General features: G+C 36.4%; 1 protein-coding gene across 1 annotated transcript; it reads right to left on the bottom strand.

Moving 5' to 3' along the window:
- Positions 1–460: 460 nt before the first annotated feature.
- Positions 461–7,590, bottom strand: LOC145775224 (delta(3,5)-Delta(2,4)-dienoyl-CoA isomerase, mitochondrial-like). The gene is made up of 7 exons (XM_082586479.1): positions 7,476–7,590; positions 6,552–6,679; positions 5,440–5,564; positions 4,866–4,979; positions 4,489–4,631; positions 3,405–3,555; positions 461–3,011 (listed from the first exon to the last, which is right to left on the bottom strand). Exons 1-7 carry the CDS (start codon positions 7,556–7,558, stop codon positions 2,907–2,909), a joined length of 849 nt encoding a protein of 282 aa, XP_082442605.1. The 5' UTR covers positions 7,559–7,590; the 3' UTR covers positions 461–2,906.
- Positions 7,591–10,414: the final 2,824 nt, after the last annotated feature.

Raw genomic sequence — 10,414 nt, 5'->3', positions numbered from 1 at the left:
TCTATCTAAAGTGAGTTCCGTATGCAGTCGACCACAGTACGTAGGCTATGTTGTCTGGATGCAAGCTATCTGAAAAACAAAGCTTCAGGAGGCAACAAAGTGATTGTTCTGGAATTCAAAAACTTCGGCTGCGTAGCCGAGTGGTGAGAACGTCTGCGCGACGTTCGAAAGGACGTGGGTTCGACACCGCTCCAGAGCACGCGGCTGTGTCTGGGCGGAAGACACTTAAAGGCAAGCCAAAATAAGGGGAGCAGTTGACTCGAAGACTATATGTCACTTCGCTGCTTCCTGTCGTCTGTTGTATCGCATCTGTGATCGCAGTGTACTGTATGTTATCGCAATGGGCGCAAATAAAAGCATGATTATTATTATTATTCGGTCAAGCATTATGGCTCACAATTCTCACCAGGGGGGCCACGCCACTGCCAAGGGTGCTAGAAAACTTCAATTCACTGCTGGATAGCGCATTCTTATATTTTACTCATCCACCAATGACGGCTAGAATTAAGAATGGCATTATTAACAAGCGCGCAATAAAAAGCGACATCACAATTACATAAATCCATTAAAATATCTGACACACAGCACTTTAAATATGAAGATTATAGAAAGTGATCACTAAAAATGTTGATACAAAAAACAATATAAACAAAAACTGGAAAAATAAAATGATAGATTTCGACTACTGCATAGGTTGTTAGTACATTTTATGTGGAAACGATTTCATACTTCAAAGAAAGTTAGAAAAAAAGCGCTTCTACCATACACGACCTTTCCGAGCACTCTTAGGTTGTTCTGCAAAGCATACAATATGAAGATGCTTACAATATAGGCACTAGGCAGTGGCGTACGCAGGAGGCCATTGCCGGCCAGCGTAGCCAGGCTTTTGGCGCCATTGACGGTGTCGTAGCCAGGAATTTTGAAAGGGGGGCTTTTGACGACCGGCGGGCGAAGCCCGACAGCGCTTTCGCCTAAAACGACACCCAGCAGCGGGGGATCTGGGGGGCCTCCCCCAGAAAATTTTGAAAAATTACTTTGAATTTGGTGCATTCTGAGAGCATTTTCAACAAAAATGTGGGCATGAATATTCCTGTAAAATGGTGCTGTCAGGTGGCATAGCAAAAGGATAAGATCTTGTTTTCTTCGGCATTTTTCGGAAATAAAGCTAAGTCTCCACGTTTTCTTGTTGCTAATTCCTGGCTGAGATGTTTGAATGTTTGGTATTGGCAAAACTCGCTCTTTTAATGCAGTTTTGTTTAAAATTAGGCAAGTTTTTTTTAGACTGAATTCATCATTCCCAAGCATAAAGAGACTGAAAGCATCATTCTCAATATCGTGACGTCACACAACATTTTTAAGGGGGGGGCATGGCCCAATGGCCTCCCCCCCTGCGTACGCTAGTGAATATAGGCATAGGCTTAAGTTAGCTTAGAAGAATTATACGAATACTTTTTTATTCCAGATGGGCTATTACTACAAAATTGCAATTAGTGGAAACAATGTCGCTTAACAACACTGTTACTACTATGATAAAGTTCATCGATTGCACATCAACAACAAGCAAATTGACATTGAATAATTTCACAGCAGTCTACAATGCGAAAAATAGTGGCACAGAGGATGGAATAATTCCCCGGCAACAACATTCTACAATCGAAAACTTCACTCTGCTAATCTCGGTAACCGGCTGTCACGATTTCTTTCTATCTTTTACCGGGAAAAAGACTTGGAAAGGTTCAATGACGTAGTTTAATGGGTCAAACCGAAAAGCAGTCAATTAAATGTCGAATAATTCTACTAGTGAAATGATAATCTGACTTCTTGAAGAACTTTAACGAACGGCTTCTCAAATAACTCTAATTTCTGCATCAACTACCAATCCACAACTCATAGCACAACTCTCATAATCAACTCAATAATAATCATCATAATAATAATCTCAGAATAATCAGAATACAAACTACACCACTATTTATAGAAGGTGGCTTCGGTCTGGTAACATCGAGAAGGTTACGTAATGTCACATTGTTCTGTCAAGTTGCAATAAATGTCAACAAGCAGAAGCTTATAGAAGTCTAAAGAATGTCACGTTCGCAAGAAGATTCTTACATAATAACGATTTCGCAATCGGACATTTACTGATAAACAACCTTATGACGTCATGACAAACGACGCTCAGAAATCATGAAAAACAACAGAACCTTCTAGATTTGCATGCTTACAGATGATTCTAGAAATACGTTACATAATACAAATTTCTCAATCAGAGGTTACTTCAGGTCATAACCGATAATAACACAACGCACCAGAATTCCATAATAAAAATAGCACATTCGTTGAAGATACCAAGCAAGCCATCGCGAGGCATTTGCACCTTGATTGTGACACCGGCCTTGCGTCAAAAGCCTCTACAAGTGTGCGAAACCACCAGGCTGAAATTACTAACCTAATAAGGCTTTGTCCAGTCCGAGAATAAAGATTCAAAAATCAACAAAAAAGCCGAATCACAAAAGCACCAGAACCAAGAACAAAAACTATTCAAAAATTACACATAAGAAATTATGTATTACACTGAGATATTAGGGTTTTTAAAACATCTTTATTTTGCGTTAATCATTTGGTTTTTGACGTACGAATTGAAAAACCCTGCCAAACGGCAAGGGTACGATATAGGCAGACAATAGAAATTGAAGGAAAACAATTTAGTCAAAAATATCTTGCAAAATAAAATTTCAATTTTCTAACATTCTACACACATAACAGCTTTTGATTCTGAATTGCTGGCTCATCATTCGAAATGCATTACTTTTTAACAAAGCACTAATCTAAATTCACGGATATTTGTGGATTATATCAGTCCGAGGTGTTGAGATCAGTCCGAGATTAAACTAACTAAAAGGTGCTACCTACAATTTCGAAAATTCAACATCGGCAGGTGTTTTCTTCTGCATGAAAGCTTGGGCGGACTTCATGATATCTTCGCTTTGTAGCATGCTTGCGTTCCAAGATTTCTATGTTATACAGGGAAGAACAAAGTTATATTTGTTACCGAAGTTACAACAGAATGCTTGGAAAATAATTAATACAACAACCCACCCCTGATGTCTACTACGGCGACCATAGTCTACTAAACATGAAAGCAATGTAAGTAGCCTAAATGTAGAAATTGAATGAGATACGGTAGATTTTAAATGGAAGTATGCAACCTTTATAGTTGTAATCATAGCCTAGATGCTCGCTTAGAGAGACGAAATTACCTCGAAAATAAAAAATAAAAAACATACAGTGCTACCAATTTACAATACGGTTGAAAAAGCTGGCGTTAGCCTACTTAATCAATGCAACAGAAAAAAATTAAATCCTAAGGTTTAAAGTCTCATATTATAAAATAAACAATGACTCACTATATATTCCAGGCCTTCTGGAATTGAATGATTTCTTGAGTAATTTAAGTTATGTTTCGTGCTTTGAACCGCCACAGGACTTTTGCTGGCAATTGTTGCAGCAAGGTTAATAGCCGATTCCATGAGTTCTGCATGATCTTTGTAAATTTTACTGAAACAAGAAATAAATTCAACATCCTGGTGACTATTCAGCATCATTAAGAGATAGCCAACTTTCATAGAGGTAAATGCCGGGCAGGTTAAGTTGCATATGTCAGCCAGGTGTAAGTAGGCTATCAGGTAAAGGCAATTGGCGAGTACCACGGATAAAAAATAAAGCTAGCGATAATCTACCAATGTAATTTGCTGTTAGTTCCAAGTTTCGTCGAGAATGAGAAGCACATTTAACAAGTTTGATGAAATGTTTTTTTGAGTCTGATAGTGAACTGAGATAAAATATACACATAAGATAAAATATAGCTGTGATGATTTTGACATGCGATTAACTCTCTCAAAAATTACTTTTTGTAAGACTGATTGTTTTGCCGGGTGTCATCGTCTCATTTGATTTAATCATACATACCACAAGTGTCACATTGCCAGTATGGAACATAATTTTCATGACATGACAACTAGTAGGCTGCACAATTTTTCTTCAAGCTTTGTTTATTTGCAATAAAAAAAAATGTGTAAGTCAATTGAGAGGTAGTATAACTGATTAATCATCTGAAGTTTGTTATCTGACTCAGTGCTTTACAAGGTAGACAGAGAGCAACGCATTTCTGCAATGAGTTCAGCGAGTGCTACATGAAAACACAACATTGTAATTGTCATCTTTATGAATACCAGGGTGGGTGAACGACATTCTGTCGCGAGACAACTCAGACGCGGTCAGTTGTCTTGCGACAAGTCGGTTGCGACAGAATGTCTTGGAGTGGTTCATCACGAGCAGATGTGGATCCAATCAACACTTTGGCGGGTTGGGATAGCGAAAGCTCGGTCTCGCAGCAAGTGTTCAAACGAGGAAGCAAATAAATAAATTAAAATCCAGTGCCCGAAGTAGAAACTTAGTGTTCTACTGACTCATGAGATCCAGTTCTCATACCTGACCAAACCACAAGACAACGCCTCTTCCGAAAGCATCTTCCTCCCAGTGTAACTCAACTCACGGACCAAACCGTCGTTTCCAATGATCTTGGGGAGTCTCTGTAAGGTTCCTATGTCAGCGGCTAGACCGACGTCTATCTCCTGCAATGCATGAAAAATTAAACCTTCAATCTTCAACTTTCAACTCAGTTTACTAAACTAAAGTGTTGCTTTGAAACCGATGGCAAAAATAACCACTTGAAAAGAAATAAACAAATTGGAAAGAAACATGTTTGGTGATTGGTGCTGTAAGATTTTCATGCTCCCCAAGAAAAATATGTAGTAGACGCAAGCACACAATTATCACATAATAATAATTACGTTGACGCAACATACCTTCACCGCAAAGAAAGCATTCTCAGAGCAAATTCGTATGTCACAAGCCGTAATGACGTCGATTCCGGCACCAATGCAAGCTCCATGAATGGCTGCTATCACTGGCTTCATGCACTGTGGGTCATGATGGTATTTCAACTGGGGTTTAGTGATTATTTGACATGAATGATGTTATTGTTACATAATTTACACCAGTAGCCTATCGTTATGCGTTAAGAGGTCCAAATATGGAAAATGTACTCAACAAAACTAAATCCCTTTGACAGAGATCTATAGTTACCAGTTTTTCAAAATGATAGTATGTGAAAGTAGCAACACAGTCATGGGAGCTATTCAGTTACAGCAACCCTTCCTACATTGCATTAATACATTTTTCTAATTTAAATCAACGCTTAACAGTTATTCTTGTTGAAACACATCAAAAGTAATGCAAGGTCATGACATCAAAAGAGGGAATGGGATTATCTCCTGAATAGCAACACAGGGTCAGTATGAAAACAGCGATGACATACTTTGTACCGTACTTAAGCAGAACACCAGTTGTTTATTTCACTGGATACTTTAAATATTTTACCCTTTCAATGGCACTGTTAGACTCTTGACCCGTTTCAATAGTCTTGAGCAGATCAAATGCTCTTCTTGCTACATCTTTGTTTGAGTTTTCTACAGAAGATCCGATTGAAGAGGCTAAGTCCAACCCTGTGTTTTCAAATAAAAAAATGAATTTGCCGGATGGAGTACATCATTTTGTAACTCCACAAGTCAGTTAACAGATTGAAAAAGTTACCAATTTGAAAAACGTGTAGATGTGATTCATGAAACATAATTCAGCACATCACCCTCATTAAATATTAGATCGCAATTTTTAGTAGCCTACTTCAAAAGTTACAAATTTCAAACATATTTGAGTCTTCAAAGAAAAAAAATCTCATAAAAGTGCAATTAGTGATACGTAATCCATAATTTCATCTAATCCATTTTGCCTTGCTTTAAAAAAAATGAACATAGCCGTAGGAGAGTAAAACATTTTGGGGGGGGGGCACACAAACTTTGCCCAAATTTTATCTTTAAACATATGATTTCAAAAACGCAGCATTACTTACAATCTGTGAGGTTGTGTAGTCTTATAACTCCACAGTCATCAACACAAAAACGTTCAACATAGCAATTCAATGCTGAATTAACTTTAATCTACATTCACAGACCTGTCTGTGTCCCAATTAAGATTTTGAACCTCAAATCATAATGAAACTTTCTTGTGGCACAAACGTATATGTAACAGGTCAACCTGGATTCAACAACGATTTGAACTGAGAATTTAACAATAAGTTCAGTACAGCAATGGATGAATGCATCTCATGTGGATGATTGCATGTCTCGGGCAAACCCAGCCGTGGTGGGGAGTTATGTGGCACAAAGCAGCTAAATCCGTTTTAAGGATTTTGCTTTACTACGTTACGTACCACAAACCTACAATAAGTTGTTTCTGATAAAACACAAGGGTCGCCTTGCCTTCGCTGAGAACCCCAACATTGGGAGCTCCCACTCTCGCATGTAAGGCACGTCGACTAACGGGAGTGAGGACTAGCGACCCTCCCCCGCATGTGCAGTAGAAAAACCTATTTTATAGTTTGATTTATGGAATGTTTCTATTTTATAGAATAATTTGATTAGTTCACAACATACCCGCAGTGAACACTCGTCCTTTCCCAGACAAAACAATGGACCTGACGTTCTCATCATCAGAAGCCTGGTTGAAACATTGTGACATCTCCTTCCACATTTTCGATGTCATTGCATTGAGTTTCCTTTCTCTAAATTATGAAAAAGTACAATGTACATTTAATCAGAACATCCATTATCTACTTATTTAAACTTTTTTTGCTGATCTCGAACATTAAGTTTTTTTGGACAGTTTTTCTGTTTATTGGCTTCTCCCACTTCATCGGGCTACCGGTGTCAGCTTGGCTCAGTATTTGAGTTAACTGATTTGACATGGTTGAATGTACAAATAAATCCACAAGTGAAAGTTTGAAAGTCAATGGTAGTGCTGGTAAAAAATCTGTTGTTTGTGTACGGTTTAAGCTGGTAAATTATATAGTTGAATACAAGTTTGAATCCTGAACCAAATCGTCTTTAGTAATAAAGAAATGCTGCAAAATCTACTTTACCATATATTATACAGATATTGCTAAATAAATGTTTCAGGTTTACCAGTTAAGAATTACTATCACAGTTACTACAACAAATTAAACAAATGGACATTTTATTTTGAGAACAACAAAGTACAGTACGGTAACAAGCAAACTTGACAAAATTATGAATTCAGTACGCAATTAATTAAATCGATCTGTGTTAAAATGTAAATTTTGTAAACTCTTAATTAAAATAGAGCTTGTATAGCTGCTTTTGTATACGATAAAACAAAACTTTGAAAAGTCATATTATGATCTGTCCAATAAATAGTTGAATACACAATTTTTCTTAAATTTTAGCTCATATGCCTACAAATTAACCTGGTTGTAAAACAAAATTTTTGATAAATAAACAATTGATTGATCAATTGAATATGTAGGCCTATATAGTGATAGTTCAAAGAAAACAACAAACCTGTTAAATTGAACATGCAGTACAAATGGTTGGGGGGATGATACAGCCAGTGTGTCATACGAATAAGCATTAACAAAAGACATTTTAAACTTTTACAATTAATCAAAGAGATTCTAGTAACAATAATGATAATAAAGTATGGGCTCTTGTTTAGTCAGTAAAAAAGAACGGTATAAAGCATGGTTGGCATTTTAAATAACGTTATATAAAAAACAAATAAACTAATGTTACATCAAGAAGATTATCTACATTTTCAAATAAGTGATATATTTTTCTTTTATAATTTCTTTTTGTACGATATGGTAATGACTAGTTCCATACACTATATAAAACAAAGAAAGAGGCAAAAAGCGGGCACTACTAAAAGACAAAAAACGAGCACTACCAAACCAAGGTTTCATTTTGGTATTGTTTTTGCGTGTCTTTTTATTTAGTCACATTGATATTACATACCGGTAGGTGTTTACTTTTGCGTGTGTATCACTGTTGATACCTCTGTTAATCTTAATATTGTTATTATCTTTATTAGTTGTTTACTGTACGTGATTGAAAGATGAATAAGCACTCTGCTTTACGACATCTCATATATTATTATTAAAAGGCAAAAATTTCCTCAGCATAAATTGGGCACATTGTCTGCAAAAGTAAAGAATTAATGCCAAAGTAGTAAAGGCGGAAATCCGATCTTAGCGTCTAGGCTATATTGTACAACATTTGTACAAATATAGCAATGAAGCCGGCTTAAGTAACAACAGGCAATTCAAGTTGTTTTCATTAAGGTAAAAAAAATCAATCAGAAAGTATGAAGAAAAAAGTTACGATTTTTGTTGTTTTGTAAATAAAATCCTTGTTCTGCCCATGGTTCACAACTGTAAGTGTAAAAAAGTACAGTCTGAATTAATCTATGAAGCCAGCAAACAATGTTTAATTTTTTTCAACATGACCTCATTGCTGTATTGTACATTAGGGTGCGGCTGATGCCCTGTAAAATTTAAAACTTGATCGTAACAACCCTAACTTTTTTTTGGAAGTGAGGCTTGGTGTACAAAGCTTAAATATGAAGTTTCAGCAAAACTGAATAAAGTCTAAGGGGTCCAGATTGCAATCAAACTTTTATAGGATTATCGATTTTCCCAAATTTCAATTTTGACATTAAATTGAGTGATTTATGTTTAAAAAAATTTGAGTAATTTTTATATGTTCATGTGATACCAGCTAATTTTTGTAAATCATTGTAAATTATAGTTTTTATGCTGTGAACAGCAACTTAGGTTTCACTTAAAACCAGTGTGTCGATTTAGGGGTAATTTTGCATACTTCATACAACGGAATTTCTGACATTTTTGCAGAATTATGGCAAACTTTCTAAGCTTAGGCAAAATCTGCGGAGCACACTCGGCAAAAAATTTCAAAAATGGTGTCTTCGGATTGCAAATTCTTTAAATGAATACCCTGTTTAGAACATACCATAACTGACACGTCAAAATCAGTGTTTTATACTTTTAATGCCATTTACCACAGCGCTGTGTACAGTGTGTAGGCTTTAGCCATAATAAATTTAATATAAGCACTCCTTTGTTGCTTTTGAGTTAAAATTTAGATATTACGAAGAGACATTCTAACATTTGTGTTTTAATACTCTATGATACATAATTATGATACATATCATTTCACCACAGGTTTTCACCTTAAAAAGAATTACTTCACCCACAGGGTGCCTACACGCAGCCTAAAGTAAGGGGCGACTTATATCTTCTTGAAGTTGTATACAAGCACCAGTTTTATGCCCTGTATTACAGCTTGTTGTGTCAAAAACAAGAGATGTAACAAAATCTTTGCAATGCCAATCTTTAAGCAACTGCACAGGCCTAGTAACTTTGGACACAAGTGCTCCAGCTGTTCTGTTGAATGGGTTGGGATTATTGTCATTATTGTCATTATTGTGGATTATTGCTTTTCATCTTGCTTTTACTTGCTGGTTAAAGTCTCCAGAAGTTTTCCATCCTAATGTAAAGCACCAACAGCAGGTGGTGACCATGCGGAGAGAATTTTTTCTGAAATATGTTGCGCTGTTTCAACTCTGTATCTGTGTGACTAAGATGGATGGAGATTTATCTTCGAAGCATCTCAAGAACAGGCTTAAACCATAGAATGAAGAGTAACAGATATATGGCAGTTGGTGTAATGCTGTTTCTGATTGCTGCAGAGACTAATCCTGGAGATTTCATTATGTCATGAGGAATGAAGATGGCTGTTCCTGTTTTTGATCTCCTTTCATGAGAGCGTTTTTCCTCTATCTCACAAATCATTGAAAATGTGCATGGCTCGTTGTCCACGTCATCCTCAGCTTCTAAATCAATAGAATTATGTATGACATTAACTCGGGTCTCCTCCTTTGCTACTCGTCTATTTTGCTGCTGTCGCCTGGTACTGATCTTTTTAACTTTGGCTTCTACCACTTTATCTTTTCCAGCCATACTTGCTTCCGTTGCCTTGTATACTGATGAGGAATAGCATGTCTTCTTCATTGCTGTTTTTTTTCCATTACATTGCGTGGCCAGAAAGAGGTTTAGCTAAGCTTTTTCTGAAATTCATGTATTTTTTAGTGCTTTGCCTTTGTCTCTCTTAATCTTCATTTGAAATTTTTGCTTGTAAATGAAATTATTTTTTCTGACATTTTTTGCCTTGCCACTGTAGAAATTTTAGCTCACAAGTAAATCGTAAAAACATGCTCAGCTGTACTGTAATTACCTGCCTTCCTGATAACCTTATCTGAATTAATTTGAAAATCCCTTGCTTGTAGATTGGTAACTTGCTACATTTGATATCTTGATCTGCTTTTGTGGTAACCGTAGCAAGTAGAACATACTGAGGGTCATGTTGTATATACATGAGAAGACATAGCCTAGCAAACTTTTTTTTGATTAAACTGAATACCA

This window comes from Aplidium turbinatum, chromosome 8, assembly GCF_918807975.1.
Source record: "Aplidium turbinatum chromosome 8, kaAplTurb1.1, whole genome shotgun sequence".
Classification (NCBI taxonomy): Eukaryota; Metazoa; Chordata; class Ascidiacea; order Aplousobranchia; family Polyclinidae; genus Aplidium; species Aplidium turbinatum.
This window is presented reverse-complemented; position numbering and strand designations above follow the sequence as displayed.

Excerpts from the sequence above, each read along its gene's own strand:
- LOC145775224 (XM_082586479.1), bottom strand. The coding sequence starts at position 7,558 with ATGTCTTTTGTTAATGCTTATTCGTATGACACACTGGCTGTATCATCC. Across the intron at positions 4,980-5,439 it reads CTAACAGTGCCATTGAAAGG|TGCATGAAGCCAGTGATAGC; the intron begins GTAAAATATTTA and ends CATGACCCACAG. Across the intron at positions 4,632-4,865 it reads ATGCTTTCTTTGCGGTGAAG|GAGATAGACGTCGGTCTAGC; the intron begins GTATGTTGCGTC and ends CATGCATTGCAG.